The 26,124-nt window shown below is 41.1% G+C and overlaps 1 protein-coding gene across 4 annotated transcripts in view; it reads left to right on the top strand.

The window, feature by feature from the left end:
- The first annotated feature begins 672 nt into the window (after window positions 1–672).
- Window positions 673–26,124, top strand: part of LOC134346701 (hemicentin-1-like) — a 65,561-nt gene continuing 40,109 nt past the window's right edge. For all 4 annotated transcript variants that reach the window (XR_010017993.1, XR_010017992.1, XM_063048256.1 and 1 more), the window contains exons 1-3: window positions 673–861; window positions 19,644–19,949; window positions 22,181–22,438. Coding sequence is in view for 2 of the 4 variants with exons in the window: in XM_063048256.1 (XP_062904326.1) it covers window positions 804–861; window positions 19,644–19,949; window positions 22,181–22,438 (622 nt within the window). In the remaining 2 variants the exon portion in view is untranslated. The remainder of the gene's footprint in view (window positions 862–19,643; window positions 19,950–22,180; window positions 22,439–26,124) is intronic.

Genomic DNA, 26,124 nt, shown 5'->3' with positions numbered 1-26,124 from the left:
ACCAACTCGGGGCTGCATTCATACACATGCAGGCTTCTGCGACCAAACGGAGTGTTTCTTTGTCTGCAACCAACCCCCAAAATGCAGATTATTCAGAGCCGCAGTTTAAATTCAATCTACAATCCACATTGAGGTCTGAAGACTGGCTGATATAAAAATTAGTATTTCCTTTGTACCATAAAGCAACAAGTTAAGGCATTCCGAAACCCACCGGGGGTCGTTGCTAAATAATCGATCTATGCAGTTGGAGCACCAATATTCATAGCCGATAAAGACACACACACAAGCAGTAGTAGAGCAGCCATTCTCAACAAATACTGCAGGGAAAAAACCGATATAGGATTTGCATAAAAACAGCTGAAGAAAAGGATAAGAACAACGTTGGTTTCCTACAACATAATTAAAAAAGCGTAATCTATGCCTCTGAACTGAATACACATTTGCATTGCTGTTTAAAGAGTGTAATTTAATAAGTTCGCATGTGCTACCAACAATAATCTTTTCTCAAGAGTGTATTAAATATAAACCACCTTACAATCAAATACTTAACTTTCGTAAGGCAGGCACTGCGGACCCCGACTTGCATATTTTATTTAACATCGTCTGCGGAAATCGACGGTGGGGGGCGAGATTGAGTTGTGGATTGGAAATAAAACATAGTAACATAGAGAACCAAGAAATCGCCAGAGGCAGCAAATAAACTAACGCATATCTGGGCTCCTAATCTTTCCCCACCATGCAGCGAAAACCGGGAAGATGAATTTTCCGTTACCACCGTCTCTGTCTTTGTTTGGTTATTCGACATGTTGCTCTGCTTTCATTTCCTCTTGCTCTTTCTGTTGCCGTCCCTGGGAGCTCCAGGTAAGATTTTAACCACCACGGGACGGTGGAAAAAAGTATTCTCATTTTAGTACCTATTGATAAATTTGTCCAAGTGTAAGCGCTCTGTTATTAGTTTGTTGTTGGGATGTTCGGGTGGGACCGTGGTCGTCAACACGGTCCAGAATTACTACTGGCCAGCGCTATTTATTCTTATTTTAAAATGCGTTCATGGGATTATGGTGGGACGTTCAAATTCATTTATTGTTACATTTTAGCTGGGGTTATAAAGTTACGCGCTTGTAGGTCACCCGAATTGTAACCGGGGTGTGTAAATCACCTCCCCGTCTGTATGTGACTGAGTGGGTTCTCTCCTCGGGTCTTAGCGCCTGCTGTGTTTTTTTTGCTTATCGCAATTAAACGGGGCCCTTGTGGCAGCACTGGATCGGCGTTACGGCGAGAGTGTATTAGAGTAAAAAAGCGTTATTTATACTTCTGCGTCGTTGCAAACCATACGCAGTGCCGACGCGGATCCTCCGCCAGAAATGTGACTGGGTGTGTGAGTGTGTTTTCTCCCTGGGTCATAGTTCCCTATCTGTTTTTTGTAGTAGTTACAATAAATTGGCTGTTAGTTGAATGAGTTCTTCTAGTCTGTCATCATGGACTGAATGTTCGCCACGATAGGAGGAATGATTGATAAGTTCGTGGCTTAAGATAAAAGGATTCAATTTTAGAAAACCTAGCACATTTATTTTTCAACATAGTCCCCTCTTACATTTACACAATTAATTCAGCGGTCGTGGAGCATACGGATCTTGTACCTCCTGAAAGTGTCCACAGGAGAAGTGATTGATAAGGAGAAGGAGATGAGTGAAACAGCTCTCGTTATATGCACATACAGTTTAACTCTGAGTGATTATGCAGGAAGTTTGAAGTTAATACCTCGTCAGTTAATAATTCCTCAGTTAATAAATCCTCAGGGGCGATTGATAGGTTCATAGCCTAAGGTAAAAGGAGTTGATGTAGAAGGAACTCCTTGCACCTTAAGTCACGAACCTATCAATCACCCCTTGTATATAATAGATCTGTTGGTATTTCATACTTTGAAGCCACACACCATCTACACTGGTGGGTTTAGAGCTGTTTGATACAGAGAGGGCCCTGGAGTTTACATTAGGAGTTCGCTCTGTATTCCCAATGTGGAAATAATGTTCTCAAAGCTATCTGAAATGCTCCTTGTGTTAATCACCTCAGAGTTCCCATTAGTTTAGCTGATGTTATACTTTTTCAATAAAGCTTTGAGAAATCCTCTGATCCTGTCTTCTGTACAGCTGGCAATCTCGAACTATGACAGAGCTGTCTGCCATTACTTTTTGCTTGCTTAACACCTTGCCCTCAAACTTTTCCCTCCCCTGCTTACAGTCTCCAGTATTTCCATTCCTCCAGTACACACCATCTCCACAGTTCCTTACAACATAGAACAAGGCCATTTACCCCATCATCTATGCCAACTCACAGAGGAATCCCATTCCCCACCACATTTCCTACAGGCTATTCTGCCATTTCTGTCTACATTACCATTCAAACTGCACTGCAGACTATTTACACTCTTCACTAACCTACCAGGCTCATGTTGTTGGGATGTTGGAGGAAACCAGAGTACCCAGAGAAAATCCACATTGTCACAGGGCGAATGTGTAAACTTGAGATAATGCCAGAGATCAGGATTCAAGCTAGATTACTGGAGCTGTGAGACTGAGTGCCAATGTGCTGCATCCTGAGTATCCTATAGTACATCCACCAGCATTCTACCTCTTCCAGCACACCCCCACCCATTGTCAGAGACTCAGCATAGAACTGTGTTGAATATGGATCTCAAATACTCCAAATGTACTCTGATCTCAAATACTCCAAATAAGGAGAAGATGGCGGCCTGACACAGCTCGCAGCTGCCACTCCGGTGGTGATGTCTGTTATTTGTCAAGTAGGGTGCCGTGCACAATCCTGATTTGATGGAGACAGATGTGAGAGCATGGAGGAACATCTGGTGAAACTTCTGAAATGCCTGCTTCACTGCTGCTGCTACTGTGTGGTCCAGAATCTCTGGAGGGGAAGGCCCCGAGTCCTCGGCTTTGCTTGTTGCTTGGTGGCCAGGGTGGGGTTGAAGCGCTTGGCAGAGGATGGTGCTCGGAGAGGCTGGTCGGAGGCTCGAAGGTTTCGGATGGACTCAGAGTCGGCTGCAGTCGGGTGCTTCCAATGGTGCTGCATCGGCAAGTTTGTGGCACATGGAGGTTCATGGCAGGGAGAGTTTCTCCCTTCTGCCAACTGCGTGAGATGATGGGGCTATCGGGACTTTGAGACTTTTTTTTTACCATGCCCATGGTCTGCTCTTTATCAAATTATGGTATTGTTTTGCACTGTTGTAACTATATGTTATAATTATGTGGTTTTGTAAGTTTTAGTCTTGGTTTGTCCTGTGTTTTCTTGTGATACCATTCTGGAGGAACGTTGTGTCATTTCTTAATGCCTGCATTTCTAAATGACAATAAATGAGGACTGAGTGTCCTCATAATCTAATCTATTTATGAGGATCAGAAATTACCTGAACCCCACTAAAGGAGACGTATAAAGACATTGGTTAAGGAGTGTGATGAAACCCAGAGTCAAGACAAATGAAGTTTTTTGTCATTTCCACAAGTGTGGTGAGGTACTGATGTGATGGAAGACTTGCTTGCATCAACATTATGGAGATGTAGGTTCAGAGATCACACAGCTTAAAGTACACCAGACAGTGAAGAAATAAAGATGCTGGTGGAAAACAAAACTACAGATCCATGGTTGTGTAAGATATTCCTTTGCTGAGGTTGTGCAGATTGGTTCAAGGACCTGATGGTTGTAGGAAAGTAGCTCTTCCTGTGGAACTTCAGACTTCTGAACCTCTCGTCTGACGATAGGAATGGGACCCTTGTGGTGGGGTCCTTGATGGTTGCCTTGAATTGCCCAATTACACAATTCCTGATAACACTTACTCACATTCCCATAGCACTCTTAATAACTGGTCCTGGATAAACATATACCCACGTTCCCATTACAATCTTAGAAACACATCCTTCCTGTGCTCTGGATTGTAGCTCCAATTTCATACCTGATCTCAGCTCCATCTTCCCAGCCTTGTATACTGAGGCTGTGCCCTCTTAAAGCTCCCCCACTATTGGAAATATCTTCACAACATCAACTCTGTTTAGACTTTTCAATATTCAATACATTTCAATGCACCTTCCCCCCACAATTCTTCTGCACTCCACAAACCCACAGCTGTCAAACACTCCTCAAACGCTAACCCTTTTCATTCCTGAGGTCATTCTTGTTAACCTCCTTTGGTGCCTCTCCAAGACCAGCATATCCTTTCCGAGATAAGGGGCCGAAAACTGTTCACCGTATTCCAAGTTTTGTCTAACCAATCTGTTATTAATTCTCAGCATTATTTCCTTGTGTTTATATTCTAGTCCTCTCAATATGTACGCTAATGTTGCATTTACCTTCCTTACTAATGACTGAACCTGCAAGTTAATTTTGAGGGTATTCTCCAGTAGATTTGCACCTTTGATTTCTGAATTTGATCCCTGTTTAGAAAATCATCTACATCTTTATTCTTTCTACCGAGGTGTGTAACTATACACTTCCCTACACTGTATTCGACCTGCCACTTCCTTGTTCAGTGTCCTAATCTGTCAGTCCTTTTGCAGGCTCCCTACTTCCTCAGCTGCACGTTTAACCACGTCTGCGTGTTTTTACACATTGAGTTGCTGTCCCATGTTTGGCTGATCAGATATTTGCACGAACAAGCAGGTTTACCTGATAAAGTGGCTAAGACAAAGGTATAGAGTTCCAAAAAGGGAAAGAATGAACCTTGTGAAGATAAGAGCCATGTGGAAAAAGGCGGCAAAATTAATGAAATTTTGAGTTCTATTTTGATTCTCGGACACAGAATCAGGACAGTCATTATCAGAATCAAGTTTATTAAAACATAAAATTTGTTGTTTCAAAGCAAAGACATAACATTTATATAGATTACAAAATAAATAAGTGCATAAATGAAGTAAAAATAAGGCAGAGTTCATGTGTTCATGAACTGTTTCTAAGTATGTTGGTGGAGGGAAGAAGCTGTAACTAAATCATTGAGTGTGGGTCTTCAGCCTGAAGAGGGCATTCCTCGAATGTTGTGGGCGCTTGGTGATCAACACCCAAAGGGGTCCAATATCCTCGCGGGAAGGTATAATAGAGCTGTTAGTGAGGGTTTACTCTGATTTGGCATGGGAATGGGAGTGATAGGGCTGAAGAAGAAAAACAGAAATAAATCAAAGATAGTGGGCAACAGAAATGATAGAAAGGACAGGCAGGAGATGAGGCATAATCACAGCCAGTGGGATGAGTTACAGGCAATAGAGGCATGGTGCAATTAAAACAGAAAGCAACAAATACTGGACTGAAAGTATTATATTTGAATGCACGCAGCATAAGAAATAAAATTAGGTGATCTTGAATTTCAGCTACAGATTGGCAAGTATAACTTTGTGGCCATCTCTGAAACTTGGCTAAAGGATGGCCGCCATTGGGAGCTGAATGTCCACGGGATATACAGTGTATTGGAAAGATAGGTTAGTTGGCAGAGGGGGTGATGTGGCCCTGTGTATAAGAAATAATATTAAATCATTAGAAAGGGATGACATGGGATCAGGAGGTGTAGAGTCTCTATGGATAGAGTTAAGAAATGACAAGGGTAAAAGAACCCTAATGGCAGTCGTACACAGGCCTCCAGACAGCAGTCGGGATGTGGATTACAAATTACAGCAGGAGACAGAAAAGGCGTGTCAGAAGGGCAATGTCATGATGATCGTCGGGGATTTTAACATGAAAGTGGATTGGGAAAACCAGGCCTGTATTGGACCTCAAGAGAGAGGATTTGTAGAATGTCTAAGGGATGGCTTTTTAGAACAGCTTGTTTTTGAGCCCACTAGGGGATCAGTTGTGCTGGATTCAGTGTTGTGCAATGATCTGGAGGTGATAAGAGAGCTTAAGGTTAAGGAACCCTTAGGGAACAGTGCTCACAATATGATCGAGTTTACTTTGAAATTTGAGAAGGTGAAACTAAATTCCAATGTCATCATTTCAGTGGAATAACAGAAATTCCAATGGCATGAGAGCGGAACTGGACAAAGTTCACTGGAAAGGGACGCTAGCAGGAAGGACAGCAGAACAGCATTGACTGGAGTTTCTGTGACAAATGAGGGAAGTGCAAGACAGATATATTCCATATAAGAAGAAATTTTCAAATGGAAGGACGCTACCGTGGCTGACAAGTGAAGTCAGAGCCAAAGTAAAAGCAAAAGAGAGTGCATACAAGGAAGCCAAAGCTAGTGGGAAGATAGAAGATTGGGAAGCTTTTAATAACTTGCCAAAGGAAACTAAGAAGGTCATTAGGAAGGAAAAGATGAATTATGAAAGGAAGCTGGCAACTGATATCAAAGAAGATACTAAAAGCTTTCTTTATGTATATAAACGGGAAAAGAGAGTCGAGGGTTAGATATAGGACCAATAGAAAGTGATGCTGGAGATATTGTAATGAGATGCGCAGAGATGGCAGAGAACTGAATGCGTATTTTGCATCAGTCGTCATGGTGGAAGACATCTGCAGTATACTGGACATTCAGGAGTGTCAGGGAAGTGAAGTATGTGCAGCAAAAATTATGACTGAGAAGGTGCTCAGGAAGCTTAATGGTCTGAGGGTGGACCTGATGGAATGCACCCTCGGGTTCTAAAGGAAGTAGCTGGAGAGATTGCGGAGGCATTAACAATGATCTTTCAAGAATCGATAGATTCTGGCATTGTACCAGATGACTGGAAAATTGCAAATGTTACTCTGCTATTTAAGAAGGGGGGGAGGCAGCAGAAAGGAAACTGTAGACCTGTGAGCCTGACATCAGTGGTTGGGAAGTTGTTGGAATCAATTGTTAGGGGTGAGATCACAGAGTACCTGGAGGCACATGTCAAGACAGGCCAAAGCCAGCATGGTTTCCTGAAAGGAAAATTCTGCCTGACAAACCTGCTGCAATGTTTTGAGGAAATTACAGGCAGGGTAGACAAAGGAGATGCAGTAGATGTTAATTGCCGACGGGACATCAACCGTCTCGACTTCACCGCACCTTGTCCCCATTCCAACCTCACTCCTTCGGAACACTCTGCTCTCCACTCCCTCCGCACTAATCCTAACCTTATTATTAAACCCGCCGATAAGGGGGGTGCTGTTGTAGTCTGGCGTACTTACCTCTACCTTGCCGAGGCACAGCGACAACTCGCGGATACCTCCTCTTATTTACCCCTCGATCGTGACCCCACTAAGGAGCACCAGGCCATTGTCTCCCACACCATCACCGACTTTATCCGCTCAGGGGATCTCCCATCCACTGCTACCAACCTTATAGTTCCCACACCCCGCACTTCCCGCTTCTACCTCCTACCCATGATCCACAAACCTGCCTGTCCTGGCAGACCTATTGTCTCAGCTTGCTCCTGCCCCACCGAACTCGTTTCTGCATACCCCGACATGGTTTTATCACCCCTTGTTCAATCCCTTCCGACCTATGTTCGTGACACTTCTCACGCTCTTAAACTTTTCGATGATTTTAAGTTCCCTGGCCCCCACCGCTTTATTTTCACCATGGATGTCCAGTCCTTATATACTTCCATCCCCCATCAGGATGGTCTCAAAGCTCTACGCTTCTTTTTGGATTCCAGACCTAATCAGTTTCCCTCTACCACCACTCTGCTCTGTCTAGCGGAATTAGCCCTTACTCTTAATAATTTCTCCTTTGGCTCCTCCCACTTCGTCCAAACTAAAGGTGTAGCTATGGGCACCCGTATGGGTCCTAGCTATGCCTGCATTTTTGTTGGGTTTGTGGAACAATCTATGTTCCGTGCCTATTCTGGTATCTGTCCCCCACTTTTCCTTCGCTACATCGACGACTGCATTGGCGCTGCTTCCTGCACGCATGCAGAACTCGTTGACTTTATTAACTTTGCCTCCAACTTTCACCCTGCCCTCAAGTTTACCTGGTCCATTTCCGACACCTCCCTCTCCTTTCTAGATCTTTCTGTCTCTGTCTCTGGAGACAGCTTATCCACTGATGTCTACTATAAGCCTACTGACTCTCACAGCTATCTGGACTATTCCTCTTCTCACCCTGTCTCTTGCAAAAACGCCATCCCCTTCTCGTAATTCCTCCGTCTCCACCGCATCTGCTCTCAGGATGAGGCTTTCATTCTAGGACGAGGGAGATGTCTTCCTTTTTTAAAGAAAGGGGCTTCCCTTCCTCCACTATCAACTCTGCTCTTAAACGCATCTCCCCCATTTCACGTACATCTGCTCTCACTCCATCCTCCCACCACCCCACTAGGAATAGGGTTCCCCTGGTCCTCACCTACCACCCCACCAGCCTCTGGGTCCAACATATTTTTCTCCATAACTTCCGCCACCTCCAACGGGATCCCACCACTAAGCACATCTTTCCCTCCCCCTCCCTCTCTGCATTCCGCAGGGATCACTCCCTACGCAACTCCCTTGTCCACTCGTCCCCCCCATCCCTCCCCACTGATCTCCCTCCTGGCACTTATCCGTGTAAGCGGAACAAGTGCTACACATGCCCTTACACCTCCTCCCTTACCACCATTCAGGGCCCCAAACAGTCCCTCCAGGTGAGGCAACACTTCACCTGTGAGTCGACTGGGGTTATATACTGCGTCTGGTGCTCCCGATGTGGCCTGTTATATATTGGCGAGACCCGACGCAGACTGGGAGACCGCTTTGCTGAACATCTACGCTCTGTCCGCCAGAGAAAGCAGGATCTCCCAGTGGCCACACATTTTAATTCCACATCCCATTCCCATTCTGACATGTCTATCCACGGCTTCCTCTACTGTAAAGATGAAGCCACACTCAGGTTGGAGGAACAACACCTTATATTCCGTCTGGGTAGCCTCCAACCTGATGGCATGAACATCGACTTCTCTAACTTCCGCTAAGGCCCCAGCTCCCCCTCGTACCCCAGCTGTTACTTATTTTTATGCACACATTCTTTCTCTCACTCTCCTTTTTCTCCCTCTGTCCCTCTGAATATACCTCTTGCCCATCCTCTGGGACCCCCCCCCTTGTCTTTCTTCCCGGACCTCCTGTCCCATGATCCTCTTGTATCCCCTTTTGCCTATCACCTGTCCAGCTCTTGGCTCTATCCCTCCCCCTCCTGTCTTCTCCTATCATTTTGGATCTCCCCCTCCCCCTCCAACTTTCAAATCCCTTACTCACTCTTCCTTCAGTTAGTCCTGACGAAGGGTCTCGGCCTGAAACATCGACTGTACCTCTTCCTACAGATGCTGCCTGGCCTGCTGCGTTCACCAGCAACTTTGATGTGTGTTGCAGTAAATGTGATGTCCTGGATTTTCAGAAGGCTTTTGACAAGGAGACCGCCCCTGTCTGCAAATGAAGTAGCAGTAATTTTGTGCTGCTCTTAGTTTTCTTTCTCTCCCCCAGTTTAAGCTTCAAATTTAAAATTTTTATTTGCTGATTCTTAAGGGGGAATAATATTCTATGTCTACGAGGAGTGGGAGGAACCTGTCTGAACCTAGTGACAAAGGTAATGGAAAAAGAAAGATGCCAAAGGAAAGATCTGATGAAATGCCACATGGGCTGAAGATATCGTTCGGACACTGACTTCGATTAAAGATCAGAATGGGTCAATTAAAGACCAACTGGAAAAGAATAGTAATGAAATGAAGTCATTTCTGGGAAAACTTCAAGGCTTGGAAACTCAAGTTATTACACATGAAGAGGAGTTGAAGATAACTAAGCAAAAATTGTTTGAAGCTACAACCTGTTTGGAAAGATATCAAAATAAGATTTACGATCTGGAAGCTAGGTCTCACCGAAAGAATATACAAATTGTTGGGCTGCAAGAAGGAGCTGAAGATGGAGATTTAACTGCTTACTTTGGTAAGCTTTTTCATACTTTATTTTCTACCATTTTATCACAGCCGCCTGCTACAGAAAGAGCACACAGAGCATTTACTTTGAAATTTAAGGATCCAAATAAACCAAGATCTGTTCTGGTTTGTTTTCATCACTTTAAAATTAAAGATCAAGTAATGCGACAGGCAAGAAAACAGAGAGTTTTTAGATTTGAGGAGTCTGAGCTCCATTTTTATGATGATTGTCTGAGGGAGGTAATGGAACAAAGATCAAGATTTGCTTTGGTATTGAAACAGTCATATGATAAGAAACTGTTTCCTTCTCTGCATTACCCAACAAGAATTAAAGTTTTTCTCCTAACTCTTCTCTTCGTATATTTTTTGATCAAAAGCCGCACTGGACTTCGTTCAGACTATACCTGCCATCGCTACTGAATGAACTATCTGAAAGGTTGTTTGGTCACCTGTATATTATTCGGATTTCAGAAAGAAGATTTTAGATTATGAGGACACGCAGTCCTCTTTTATTGTCATTTAGTAATGCATGCATTGAGAAATGATACAATATTTTTCCAGAATTGTATCTCAGAAACACAAGACAAACCGACTTAAAAACTAACAAAAACCACAAAATTATAACATATAGTTACAACATTGCAAAGCAATACTGTAATTTGATATTAAGAACAGACCATGGCACGTTAAAAGTCTCAAAGTCTCTCGCAAGTCCCATCATCTCATGCAGACGGTGAACCTCCAGCACCGCCAACTTACTGATGCAGCATACTGGAAGCATCCAACCACAGTCCGACTCCGAGTCCGTTTGAAAACTCCGAGCCTCCGACCAGCTGTCCGACACCGAGCACCGAGCACCATCTCTACCGGGCGCTTCGACCCCGGCCCCGGCAACTGACAATAGGCAAAGCCAAGGATTTGGGGCCTTCTCCTCCGGAGATTCTCATCACACAGTAGCAGCGGCAGCTAAGCTGGCATTTCAGAAGTTACTTCAGGTGTTCCTCCATGCTTCTCACAGCTGTCTCCATCAAATCAGGATTGTGCACGGCATCCTAGTTCACACATAATCGACATCATTCGGAGCTGCCGCGCGCGCTGTGTCACACAGCCATCTTCTCCTCCCTATTTGGATATTCCATTGAGAGACTAATAAAAGAAGATAAGTAGATTTGTTCATTATTGCATATTGTTGGTTTTCTTTTGAAAAGAAGATTTATGGTTCAAGTATGACTGCTTAAATGGTTATTTGGACATTCGACTGAGAAAAGAAGATAAAGGGATTTGGTTCTTTAACCTAATACCTGGTTTGATTTTTTAAAAATTTCTTTCTTAATTAACTAAATTAAATGGCGGGAGGAGAGAGAGCAGCGCGCCGTGCGTGCGCAGCCCTCCAGTGAAAAATGATATCCTATCCGTTATATAGGGGCTGTGGATAACTCTGATTTGATGGAGATAGACGTGAAAGCACAGAGGAACATCTGGAGAAATTTCTGAAACACCAGTTCGCTCCTGTTGTACTGCGCAGTCGGGAATCTTCCAGAGGGAATGCCTCAAAATCCCCGGCTTTGCCTGCTCTTGGCGACTGAGATTGAGGTTGAATCGTTCGGACAGAGATGGCGCTCAGTACTCGGTGTCGGAGAGCTGATTGGAGGCTCAAAGTTTTCGGATGACTCAGATTTGGACTGTCGTCAGGCATGGCAGGGAGAGTTTTTCTTTCTTCTCCCGTCTGTGTGAGATGTGGGACATTTGAGAGACTTTGAACTTTTTACTGTGCTCATGGACTTCTTCATCAAGTTATGGTATTGTTGCACTGTTGTAACTATATGTTATAATTATGTGGTTTTGTTAGTTTTTTTCTGTCTTGGTCTGTCCTGTGTTTTGTGATATCACACTGGAGGAAATATTGTATCATTTCCTAATGCGTGCATTACTAAATGACAATAGTCTTTATATATGTATATATATATATATTTGGGAGGGTTTAATTACTTACGACATTATTAATTAGTATTTTTGAAAATTTAGATTGGTTAAATATACTATTAACTTTTTTTCTGTTTTATTATAGCGTCTTATAACCAAATTTAAAGTTTTTTCAGGGACTTAATGTTAAACTTAAAGATGGCATTTGTTTTTCTCTCTAAGAGATAACAGTATTTTGGTTTTCTATTGTTTAATAGATAATGGAATGTAAATACTTACCTTTGTTGAAACTTTATTGTCTTTCTTACAAGATCACTGTAATTTTTTACTAACTAGGGGGAGGGAAAGAAAATACAGACAGAGCCGTCCTTGGCTTTATCATAGATTGCTTGCTTTTCCTTTGGGCTTTCGGAGAGGGGGGTGGGGTTAGAGTTAGGAGTTTTTTCCCATTGGGTGGTTCCAGAGCATGCGTTTTTTCTATGTGGTTGTATTCTTCATCGCCGCCATTTTTGATCATCCCGTATTGGTATGTGCTCTGCACATGTATAAAGTAAATAAAATGATAGTATGGTATTTATTTAAATGGATTAATGCTATAAGTTGGAATGTACGTGGTTGGAGCCATCCCATCAAATGAAAGAAGACTTTAAAATTATTAATCAATTTCAACCTGATATAATTTTTGCTCAGGAGACACATATCAGGGGGGAGATCAAAATAGGTTTTTTGGATGGTGGAGAGGCTTGCAATTCCACTCTACCTCTCAGAGTAAAACTAAAGGCGTGTCTATCTTTATTAAATCCAATATATTTATTCAAGAGGATATTGAATCAGATTCTAATGGTAGATTTTTAATTGTTAAAGGAGTGATCTGTAACAGAAAAGTTGTTTTAGTCAGTATGCATTGTCCTAACTTAGATGATCCTTTTTTTTAAAAAAGTATTTACTTAACTGCCTGATTTAAATGAATATATGTTGATTATGGGTGGGGATTTTAACTGTTGTTTAAATCCTATGATTGACAAGAGCTCAACCAATCAGCAACTTCCAAATCATTCCATATCACTTATTTATTCCTTTTTGATCGATTTCGGATTGATCGAATTATGGAGGCATCTGCATCCCGATAACAGAGAATATTCCTTTTTTTCACATGTCTATAAAAATATTCGAGGATCGATTATATTATAATTGATCCCCGCTTCTTGCCTAGTGTTAAAAATTGTGAATATGACACTATTGCTATATCTGATCATGCACCTCTGAGTTTGTTTTTTGAATTTGATGATGTCATTCTTGCCCACCCACCTTGGTGCATGTCTCAGATATTATTACAAAACTCTGACTTTGTTAGTTTTATTGAAAACCAGATAAAAGAATTTTTTCTTTTTAATGATATAGGGGGTATATCTAAATTAATTATATGGGATACATTTATAGCATTTTTGCGTTGTCATATCATTTCTTATTCAGCAAAACTTAAAAAACAGACTAAAGCAGAATTAGATAAAATATCAAAACAAATTAAAGATTTAGATAATATTTATGCAATTTCCCCTAATATTGATTTATTTAAACAAAGGGTGGAACTTCAATCACAATATAACCTATTATTAACTCATCCCATTGAAGGCTATTTGCTTAAGTTAAAGAGCCAATTTTATATGTTTGGAGATAAAAATAACAAACTGCTCGCATCTCAATTAAAAACAGCTGGAGCCAAAAGACAAATTCTGGAAATCTATAGGAAAGATGGTACCCTGGCTCGGGAGTATGAAGAAATTAATAAGATTGTTCAAGATTTTTATACTGAACTTTATAAATTTCAATTTCCAGTAGATCTATCGGAAATGAATGCTTTTTTACGAAAGATTGCTTTTCCTAAAATTTCTGTTGAAGATCAAAAAAAACTCTTGATGCCCAAATTACTGAAGCCGAAATTCATAAAGCAATTTTTTCAATGCAATCTGGTAAGGCCCCTGGACTTGATGGTTATCCTGTAGAATTTTATTAAAAATTTGGAAAATTGCTTTCTTAATATTTGGTGGAAAAGTTTAAGAATTCTTTTGTGAAAGGTGATTTACCCTCTACTTTTTATGAGGCTTCTATTTCTTTAATTCTTAAAAAGGATAAAGATCCTACTGACTGTGCCTCATACAGACCTATCTCATTACTGAATGTTGATGCTAAGAATCTGTCAAAGATAATGGCCAATCGGTTGGAGAATATTTTAGGTAAAATTATTTTTAAAGATCAAACAGGCTATATAAAGGGTCGCTATTCTTTTTTAACTGTTCGGAGACTATTTAACTTTATATATTCGTCTTCTTTTAAAACTCCACAATACGTCGTATCTTTGAATGCTGAAAAAGTGTTCGATCGAGTCAAATAGAAATATTTATTTAATGTTTTAGAGAAATTTGGCTTTGGTGTTAATTTTAATAATTCAATTAAAATGATATATAAAGCTCCTATTGCTACGGTTGTCACTAATAACTGTAGGTCTCCTTTTTTTCCAGCTTTCACTGGGGACAAGACAAGGTTGTCTATTAAGTCCTTTATTATTTAATTTAATATTAGAACCCCTTACTACTGCTCTTCGTGAAGCTAAAAATATTCATGGGAATTTTGTGAATGAGACCATGCATAAGATCTGTCTTTACACTGACAATTTATTGGTTTAGGTATCTAATCCCAACAAATGTATTCCTGCCTTGCTAAGATTATTCAATGAATTTGGAGATTTTTCAGGATATAAAATAAATTTTAGTAAAAGGGAATTGTTTCCTTTAAATGAATCTGTCTCTATATATGATAATACTCCTTTTAAAGTTACGGATTCTTTTAGATATTTAGGTGTTATAATCACTAAAGAATATAAGGATCTTTATAAAGCCAATTTTGTTCTTTTAGTAGACTCTATAAAGTATTTATTTAGTAGATGGAGTCCACTTACATTTTCACTTGTTGGTCATATTCATATAGTTAAAATGATGATTTTACCAAAAGTTTTATATTTATTTCAGAATATCCCTGTTTTTTTGACTTAAGAAGTTTTTTGATGGGATTGATTGTATTATTTTATCTTTTATTTGGAATAATAAAAGACCATGGATTGGTAAATGTCATTTACAAAAGTTGTAAAACAATGGAGGTCTTGCTTTGCCTAATTTAAGAATGTATTATTGGGCTGTTAATGTCCGATACATGTCCTTTTGTTTGTATTGGGTTGATAAAAACGATCGGCCAATTTGAGTGGACCTGGAACTGAAAGCTGTGAAACAGTTTTATTTAACCTTGTTATTGGGAGTTGCTTTACCTATACAATTAGCTAAAGTTGCTAATTTAAACGTATAGCCTGTGATTAAGCATTCTTTACAAATTTGTCTCCAGTTCCGCAACTTTTTTTAATCTTAAAAAATTTAACTTTGTAGTTTAATTTATTGAAATTATCTTTTTAAGCCTTCTTTGAGTGATCCAATTTTTTTACTTTGGAAAAATAAGGGTATTCTTTTTTGAATTTATTTAAAGAAGATAGATTGATGTATTTTGAACAGCTAGTTGATAAACGGTATTGCTTTGCCCTATTGTACTATATGTTATAATTATGTGGTTTTTGTCAGTTTTTTAGTCTTGGTCTGTCTTGTGTTTCTGTGATATCATACTGGAGGAACATTGTATCATTTCTCAATGCATGCATTACTAAATGACAATAAACAAGGACTGCGTGTCCTCATAATCTAATCTAATCTAATTCTCTTTCATACTCACACTTTTTACAATACCTTCAAGTTAGACATTTCTTACAAGAATATTTAAGTAATTTTCCTTGCATATTGGAGGCTGACCTGTTAGATACTATTATGAGTATAAACCCTTTAACGAAGGGTACTATTGGAAGAATTTATAATTTATTATTACAATGGGATAAGTGTCGCTTATCTAAGATTAAAGAGGATTGGGAAAAGGAACTCAATTTGACTTTTATGATGCAGGATTGGACATGGTTCTGAAACTGGTTAATTCTTCTTCGATCTGTGATAGTCATTCACTGATTCAATTTAAAATTGTACATCGTTACCATTTGATGGAGGAGAGACTCTCTAAAATATTTCCTAATGTTGATAGTCATTGTGATAGATGTAAAACTGAGATAGCTACAAACACATATGTTTTGGTCTTGTTCTATACTGGAACAGTTCTGGAAGTCAGTTTTTTCGACAATTTCCAAAGCACTTAAAATTAATCTACAACCTAAAAAGTTAACTGTGCTTTTCGGAATAATTCCTCAAAATATCCATGGTATTTCTGTGCCTGACCAACATGTTATTGCATTTGTTACATTGATAGCTAGGAGGGCCATTTTGTTGAAGTGGAAGGATGCATCAGCTCCTACTTTGTCCCAATGGTTCTCTCCAGTGATACTATGTCTTAGTTTGGAGAAAATTAGAAGTTGAACCTTTGAACCTTTATTTGATTTTGAGAAAAGATGGGGCTCATTTGCTTGTTATTATCATTTGAGCTAATTGATAGGTTTTCTCCACAATCTAATTGTAAATTTTTTTGTATATTTTTCTTTCTTGCTGGTGGTTTGATGTTTATTTTTAGAAGCTTTTTGTATGACACATGGCTCCATGGTTGTACACCTAATGGGTTTTTTCCCCCATTGTTTTTGCTTAGTAGGGTTTTTTTATTATCACAAAATTATTCAATCTTTAAGATGATGGTTTTTTTCCTTGAGACATTGTAAGTGTTATTACTTCGATGAACTCGTGTTTTTTTGGAATAATATAATAATAAAAAGATTTGAAAAGAATTTTTTTGATGCCTTCCCAAACCTTCGCAAACTCCTAATGAAGTAGAGATGCTGCTTTGCTTTCTTCAAAATTGCACTTACGTGCGAGGCCCAGGATAGGTCCTCTGAAATGAAAACACCGGAGAATTTAACATTGCCGACCCTCTCCAACTCTGATCCTTTGAGGACTGGCTCATGGACCTTTGGTTTTCTCCTCCAGAAGTCAATAACCAGTTCCTTGGTCTCACTGAAATTGAATAAGAGGTTGTTATTGTGGAACCGCTCAGCCAGATTTTCAGTCTCCCTCCTATATATGATTGAACACCACCCTTGTTTTGGCCTATGACAATGGTGTCATCAGCAACCTTAAATATGGCATTGCAGCTGTGCTCAGCCACACAGTCTTGAGCAGGGGGCTAAACACGCTGCCTTGCGGTGTACCTGTGCTGATGGAGTTTGTGGACAAGATGTTATTGCCAATCTGAACAGACTGGGGTCTGCAAGTCTGAAATTGACGATCCAATTGCACAATGAGGTATTTTGGCCAAGGTCTTGAGGCTTATTGATTAGTTTTGAGGGGATGATAGTATTGAATGCCAAGCTGTGGTGAATAAAGAACATCCTGATGTAGGCACCTTTGCTGTCCAGTTGCTCCAGGGTTGAGTGAAGAGTCAATGCGGTGACATTTTTTGTGAACTTGTAGTGCCAGTAGGGTAATTGGAGTGGTTACAAGTCACCTCTCAGGGAGGAGTTGTTGTATTTCATCACCAACCTCTTAAAACACTTCATCACTGTGGATGTAAGTGCTATTGGATACTGGTCATCGAGGCAGGTCACCGTTCTTCTTAGACACCGGTATAAGTGAAACCTGCTTGAAGAAGATGGACTGCCAACGTGAGAGGTTGAAGATCTGAGTGCACACTCCAGCCAGTTGATCCGTCTGGGTTGGATGTATTTCGTGGGTTCACCCTCCTGAAGGATACACACACACGTCAGCCTCAGGGACTGAAATCACAGGATCATCGGGGCTGCATAAGTTACCAATGGTTCTTCCATGTCTATCATCTGCTGAAGGATTCTGTGAGTGACCAGCCCTGGCCCAGCATCTCCCGAGATGATATGGTACACAGATATTGGTTTTGTTGATTCTCAAAAAAGTGGATGCTGTGCTCTGTGATGACAGTGGATGGGAGTGAGACGTGTCTCAGATTCCTGCTTTAGGAATGTAGGAATTGTTTTACCACTGAGGTTAAAATGTAGAAAAAAGGCTTTCAATATTAAACAGGCAGCAGGCCTGAATAGGGATCTTGACAGGATGAAAGTCTGGGCAGACGACTGGAATGTCACCTTTGTGCCTACTAAGTGCAAGGCAATGGTGATGTCTAGGAAGAGAAATCCATCTAACCCCGACCTGTATTTTGGGAACTGAAAGCTAGATTTAAAGAAGGAGCTAGTAATCCTTGGTGTTAATATTGACAGCAAGTTGGTGTGGGATAAACACCTTTCCACTATTTCAAACAAGGCTGGACGAAGACTTGGAGCTCTGCAAACAGAAGCATCCAAACTAGACAAAGAGGGCAGAGCCACGGTTTACAAAGCCCAGGTACGAAGTATCATGGAGTATTCCTGCTTATCATGGATGAATGCCTCACAGAGTGTCCTCAGCCAGCGTGATACCATTCAAAGAAAGGCTCTCAGGATTATAGGTGTAGATGAAGCCACAGCTCATGAGAAGCTAGCTATCAGTAGCTTACACCACAGTCGACAGGTTGCTGCAGCTACTGTGCTATACAAAATGCACACCAGCCACAGCCCTGCAGACCTTCGCGCCATGATGCCTTCACCTTATGAGAGACGGCGCACCACACGATCAAGTTTATCTATGCCTGCTCATGCTGTTTCTATGCCTGATGCGAGAACCCACACACTGGATAGAAGCTTCCTTCACTGTGCTATCAGAGTTTGGAACAGATTTCCAGATGCTGTGGTTTGAAACATCTACAATGATGGAGTCCAAGCCTTCAAGAGTCGAGTGCACAAACACCTATCATCTCTGGGAGGGAAGTCACAGGCTTCTTCATAAGCTATCATGAAGGGGACCAGGATGGCAATACTTGGTTGTTGGTAGGTAGGGTTAATACCTGACTTTCAAGAGCACTTGTGAGTTATGTTCCAGCTGGACTTAGTCCTTAAACTGCTGGAGAACAGTGTGGAAAGTACAGGTGTTGTTTTCTCCCGGTAGGGATTCGTTTTTAGTTCCAAGTGCTCCTGCCATGTTTTGTCACCCTGCAACCTTATCCTTCAATCTCTTTGAATTATGGAGGACAGCATGTGTATAAATGTCTCTCTCTAGCAGACTTCATCATGATTATCATGACTCCAGTACTTCTACTATTTTTTAATGTTTCTTAATTGTACATATGAATTTTGTGTTCTATCACTGAGCAGCAGTGAACCATCTGATTGGCCTATCAGAGTTCTCTTTGAGAACTAGTTGACTTGATCAGCATTTCTGATCTGACTATTGTTCACGATTGCACTTAATATATTAAAAAAACATTTTTTTCCTGAAAACCTTAGATGGTTACATTTTGCATACTGGCATTCAGTAATCTAACACCTGAGTAACTAAATTGGCTGCAATTTGGAGCTTTACAAAATATAAAGAAAGGCTGTTTTTAAGTATGTTGATCTTCCCTCTGACCTTCTCAGGGAGCTTGGAGAGGCCAGGTGATGGTTGCTGTGTTTAAGAGGAATTTAAAAAGGTACATGAAAATGAAGGGAATCGAACATGCAGGCAGATGGGATTTGTTTCATTTGTCATCGTGGGCCAAAGGGCCTGTTCCTGGCTCTACTGTTCTGTGACGTGGATGAACCCATTAACTTGGTTGACACGACTGATGGAAATTCTGGTTCCACATGGCCAAGTTCCAAAACTCTAGGATGGCATTCTATAAATATCTGTTGATATAATATATTGTGATTTGTGATCGTACCTCAGTTATGCTGCTGAATAATCAGAATTCTACCCCTAGAGTTCAAAGAATGTTTTTCTTTTTTTAATCCAAATTAGAGAAATGGAAAGTAGTAACTGGGACCATTGGTTCATCGGTTTTTCTGGATCCTGAACACCAAGGTGACCTCAGCAGGAGTGAAATTTTATGGACCTTCACTGGCAGCAACAAAAGCCTTGTTACTATTTTGGATTACGTTCCAGATGAACCTGTGGAGAAACCATATGAACAATTCAGATCCCGTTTACAGTTTAACACTTCTACTGGCTGTCTGCTGGTAGACAGGATAAAACCTGAGGATCAAGGTGTTTATAATTTTGTTGTAGATGAGAGAAGAACAACTACAATTGAATTGCTTCTGTTCTGTAAGTATTCACTTGCTTGTGTACCTTGAAAATGCTGAAGCTGTTGAATTATTTACTCATTTGCTCCAGAACTGTACATACAGGAGTTGTGATTATCGATACCATTGTAAATTAATTAGTTTCTTCACCCAGAAGATATAACATTAGTAAAATAAATGTAGCTGTTCATTCAGCCTCTGTTGTATTTGCATATATATTCACTCTCCCTCTGAGGAGTTGCTACGGAATTGTGATCTACCATATATTTCTGTCCCGGAGAAAATCTGCAGTCGCTGTAAATCCAAACAACTCACAGAAAATGCTGGAGGAACTCAGCAGGCCAGGCAGCATCTATGGGGAAAAAAACAGTCAATGTTTCAGGCCGAAATACTTTGTCAGGACTGGAGGGAAAAAAATGCTGAGGAGTAGATTTGAAAAGTTGGCAAGGGGAGAGAGAAACACTGGGCAACAGGTGAAACCTGGAGGGGGAAGGATGAAGTAAAGAGCTGGGAAGATGATTGGTGAAAGAGACAGAAGGCCATGGAAGAAAGAAAAAGGGGGAAAGAGCACCAAAGGGAGGCAAGGGGCTGTCAAGGAGATGAGTGAGAGAAGGAAAAAGGGAATGGAAATGGAGAGGTGGGGGGAGGGTTGGGGAGCATTACCAGAAGTTTGAGAAATGAATGTTCATGCCATCAGGTTGGAGGCTACCTAAAAGGAATATAAGGTGTTGTTCCTCCAACCTAAGTGTGGCCTCATCACAACATTAGTTGCAGGCCACAGCTTCCATTTAGTGCAGACGAGTAAACCCCAATGAGTACCAGTCAAGAAGATATAACAGCATCTACACTTACTGAGGGGATTGAAGTGTGCAAGGCTCTCTGTCCCCATCCTAAGAACTTTGTGTAGGAGTAACATCCAGTGTCCTGTCTGGCTGCATCATTTTATGGTACAGAAGCTGCAAGACAACAGACTGCAGACCCTACTGAGGATAGGGGAAAAAACCACTGAGAGGATCATTGGAGACTCCCTCTCCCTTATTTGTGACTTCTACTGAAAGCGTTGTAGACTGAGCACCCAAAGTATTGTTGAGAACCCCTACCACCCATCACACAAACGCTTTGACCCACTATCATCAGCAAGGAGTTAGAGGTGTATCAGGACTAGGATGGCTAGATAGGGTAACAGGTTTTTCCCTCAGGCTGTGAGATTAACCCAAACTCTAAATCTAATGAATACCCGGCTACCACCAAGGTCTCGTCACAAGAGGTAAGAAATTAAAAGTTGTGAGTTTTTACAACCCTGGGACGCAGTCCATGCTGGTTCCCTGTGAAATTTCACTCTGCCGGCTGCCTCTGAATATATTCTAGAAAGCGATATCAGATTTCTAGACACTCAAAAAACACCCAGCAGGGATACGGATAAAACAACGGTGTTTAAAATAGCAACTCAGCCACAATTGTATTGAACAGCAAAACAGGTTCGAAGGCCAAACATCTGATCCCTCCTGTTAAATTTTCTGTACCATTTATCTCTAACCTTTTGGGACTGACTGGGTATATAAGTCAGAAAATCCTTTTGAAGATGAGGAATTAATTTCTTCACCAAAGATTTGTCACTGGTATGTAGAAATCTCCTGTCCTTCATTGGAACCTGATAGTATCTCCCCTGCATGCAGACTTTTCAGGTTTTCAGGTGTACCCGTAAGTGAGGTCTATCATTGAACTGTTGGGTTCAATCACAAAGCCATTGACAGCCAAACCCAAGATTGTCATGATAACAGTCTCTCCTTTCCTCAGTCATTATTTCTATTGAGTGAGGTGCCCATGGACTGAGGACCTCACACAGAAAAATAACGTTGACTGCCATTCCATAAAAGGCATTTATCAATGCATTTACTGGTGTCTTGTCTCTCTGCCTGCTGGAGGGCCCCCTGCTGGTAACATTGTGTAGTTGCCAGCAGCAAATTTCGAGAAGTAAATTCATAAACTTAGAAACAACTTTTGGACTGGTATCATTTGCCTTTTGTGGAAGAAAAATTCAAGTATCCTTTGTGTGGAAAAGTGTTCAAATTTCACACATAAAGCACTGGCTCCAATTTCAAACTGTCTTATCATCCAATGTTTTTTGGTTTATTTTGTTGATCTACAATCATTCTATAAAATGTATTTATTTGTTTATAACTCGATCAACGAGGGCTAATTTGAAAAAAGAATGAAATATTACTGCTCATTATTCAACATTTTTCCCTCTAGCTAAGCTGTCGAAAACTTTCATAAGGAGCTATAGCGTCCCTGGCAACACCATCCAACTCACCTGTGAGGTTGATGGAAATCCTCATAAATATGAATGGCAGAAAAATGGAGGGAATATCTCACAGCGTCACTGGTTAATTAATGAAAGCAGAAGCCTCATCATCTTGACTCACTTGACAAATGTATGTGGAACGTACACCTGTGTTGCCTCCAATCCTGTCAGCTCTGTCCAGGCAAATTACACCTTAAATCCCCCAGGTAAGCTTCATTTATAGAGATTTCTTAAAGGTATATGTCACGATCTTTGTGGACTTTGGAATGCAGGCTGTGTTAATCAAACAGTGGCAAAGTTTGCCAATAGTGGAATTAATAGATATTTTGCTACAATTTAAAAGGGTTTGACTGAGCGAGGAAGGGTGACTCTTGGCTGGGTGAAAGGATTGCCAATTAGTTATCACTCAGAGGAAGATGAAGGGAAGGGTAATCAGGAGAAGTTGGTGGATTCTGAAATGTTCTGTGACAGGGATTGGGTGAGACGATGCCCTCTTGAATTCTTTGGGGAAATCCAATTAGTTTAACAACATGAACAACACACACACAAAATGCTGGACAACTCAATAGGTCAGACTACATCTATTGGAGGAAATGAACAGCTGACGTTTCATGTAGAGATCCTTCATCAGGACAGGAAAGGAAGGAGGCGGAATCCAGAATATAAGGTTAGGAGGAGGGGGAGGACGACGAACTGGCAGGAAATATGAGAAGAGGGATGAAAGGGAATGATGTGAGAAACAAGGAGGTGAGAGGTGGTAGCAGTAAAGGGTTGTAGAAGGAGGAATCTGACAGAATAGAAGATCATGAAACAAAGGGAAGGAGGTGGGGAGCCAGAGAGGTGAAGGACAAGTCATGAGGTCCGTGTGGGCGAAGAGCTAAAGTGAGAGGCCACTGGAATAAAGGAAAACAAAGGGCAATGGTGGAGGTTGATGGGAAACAGTGTGTGGTTATGGGAAATTAGAGAAATTGATGATCATTCCATCATATTTTGTGTATCTTGCTCTAGGTTTCCAGCATCTGTAGAATCTGTTGCGTCTTGGTTTTATAATATTGCAGTTTCTGAATTTCAGAAACAAACCTTTCTCTTGCCAACAGTTACCAAAAATCATATTGATTTGTGTAGTATCCTTCCTCACATAAGAATGCTGAAGTAGATTTTCCCTGGTCTTCAGTTATCAGGCTCAAGCAGCTTACAAACCGGGCAGGTTTGACAGTAAGTGTAGGATATCAGGCTTCTTGGATATGACAGCACTTCTCCTGGCAGGAATGCATAATCAGTCTGAGTGTGGAATTTACTTTACAGGGATTGCAAATGGGGAGACTGACTGATTTTTACTTTAACTAGCGGTATGTGGGACAACGATCACATCCTGACTATTGCTGATTAGCTCTGTGTGTCAGATCAAGTAATTTGCCAGCATCTGCTGCCCAGTGTTATATATGATGAGAGACTACTTGGGCAAACCCTTCTGTAGAGAATGTGCAGAGAAAATAAAACATGAGCCGACAGTGGGGAACGGAGATAGCTGTTATTTTTCATTAACACATCTGTACAAAAATAACATGTGGTATAAAACATGCTGTTGTTCTGTCAGCACACACTCTGGTACCACATATGACTAATTTCATTGATTTGTTCCCAGTCCAGACTATTTTCTCCTCCCTACCAAAAACATTTAGACACCTGCTGAGCTGGAACTATTACCTGATATTTTCAGCTTTTGATACCTACATTACATCTTCCTGTGCTTATGCACACTCAATGAATCAGGAGAAGGTGATTCCAATCTGCTATGTTCCAAGCAATGCTTCAATTCAAAGCATGAAGAAGATTTCTCCTTTTCTTGATAAACTATGTCAGTTGTTGTTTTCGATGTCATCTTTAAAATCACAAGAGGCCTCTTTCTCTTTTGGAGAACATTGCAATACATAATAAAAAATATGACCTGTAATTATATAATGAAATAAGTGCAAAAGAGAGCAAAATGGACAAAAATACTGATTTGTTGTACCTGGTTTCATTGTCCATTCAAAAATTCTATGGTTGTTGTCAAAAAGCTGTCACTGTGTTGCCCTTAAGGCATTTATTGGACTTTGTTGGGTCTAAGTTTTAAATGATTTGTTTGTAACTATTTTCTAGTTAAAGTTAAAGGTTGATAATTAAGTTACAGTATAACAAAGGTAAATTCATTGTCTACGGTATATCGCGGCATGTGATGACGTCACCTCTGGTTTCGCCGCGGCATGTGATGACGTCACCTCTGGTTTCGCCGCGTCTTGTGTGTAGCCTCTGGTTCGGGAAGGTGTGAAGGTGGGTGCCATGCATGCAGCATGATCGTGAAGAGCTCTATTTCTACCCACAAAGAAACATTATAGAAGCAATGCCGTAAGTTCATAAGAATGTATTTGAAGTAAAAATATTAACGCAGTTTCTGTTAAGGAAGCGGTGGTTCGGGTAGCGCACGTGCCGGCTTTTCAATTTCAAATGCGGGGTGGGCTCGAGCCCGATGGCAGTTTGTCGCGAACCCCTCGCCCGCTACGCGGGGCGGCTGGAGACTCTTCCTAAAAGAAGAGAGCGTGCATGGTCTCCAGAATGAAACAGAGGCTGTATATGTTTGTATTTTTTTTATCAACAGTTTTCACCATACGATGTTAATGTGGAAGAGTGCACAGTAAATGGTTAACCTTATTACGACGCTGTCTTGATTGGCTCCAGTTTAACTTGGTGTTTAGTCAGAGCTTCAACACACTGCACGAGAACACTACAGTCACTAAAACATTGCGTATATGTCTTCAGGCTCCTGTACGACCTCCTTGATGGTCGCAATGAGAAGAAAATGTGTCCTGGGTGATGGGGGTTGTTATTGCTGGATACCACATTGTGGATATCTTCAGATGGCAAAGTCTCACAATGCTGGGAATGCAAGTTCCAATGATGGAGCTGGCTTGTGTGTAACTTTCTGCAGCTGTCTATGATCCTGTGCAGTGACCCCTCCATACCAGATGGTGATACAATTAGTTGGAGTGCTCTCCACAGTACATCTGTAGAAATCTGTGAGTGTCTTTGGTGACATACTAAGTCTCTTCAAACTCTTAATGAAATGTAGCCACTGTTGTGCCCTCTTTGTAATTGTGTCAATGTGTTAGGCCCAGTATAGATCTTCAGAAGTGTTGCATCCAGGAACTTGAAACTGCTTACCCTTGTTGATCCCTTGATGAGGACTGATGTGTGTACCCTCAACTTCCCCTCCCTGAAGTCCCCAATCAGTTCTTTGGAATTACTGACATTGAACGCTGGGTTGTTGTGGTGACACCACTCAACTAGCTGATCTATCTTGCTCCTCGTCACCATCTGAAACTCTGCCAACAATATTTATGTCATCGGCAAATTTATAGATGGTGTTTGACATAGGCCTCACAGCACATTTATGGGTGTAGAGAGACTAGACAATTGTTTCCAAACTATTCTGACAGTCATTCCCCATTGAGGAAGTCAAGGATCCGGTTGAAAACAGAGGTACAGAGGCCCAAGTTTGGAGCTTGTTGATTGGTACTGAGGGCATGATGGTGTTAAACGCAGAGTTGTAATCAATAAACAGCAGCCTAACACAGGTATTACTCTTGTCCAGGTGATTCATGGCTGAGTGGAGTCAGTGAGATTGCATCCTCTGTAGATGTATGTTGGTGATAGGTAAACTGCAGTGGTACAGCTCCTTGCTTAGGCAGGAGTTGATTCTCATCATGACCAACCTCTCAAAGCACTTCATCACAGTAGATATGAGTGCTACTGGGCAATGGTTGTAGAGACAGCTCACCCAGCTCCTTTTGGGCACCAGTGTAATGGTCGCCCTTTTGAAGCAGCTGGGAATCTCCAACAACAGCAGTGAGAG

The sequence above is a fragment of the Mobula hypostoma genome, chromosome 5, assembly GCF_963921235.1.
Source record: "Mobula hypostoma chromosome 5, sMobHyp1.1, whole genome shotgun sequence".
Classification (NCBI taxonomy): Eukaryota; Metazoa; Chordata; class Chondrichthyes; order Myliobatiformes; family Myliobatidae; genus Mobula; species Mobula hypostoma.
This window is presented reverse-complemented; position numbering and strand designations above follow the sequence as displayed.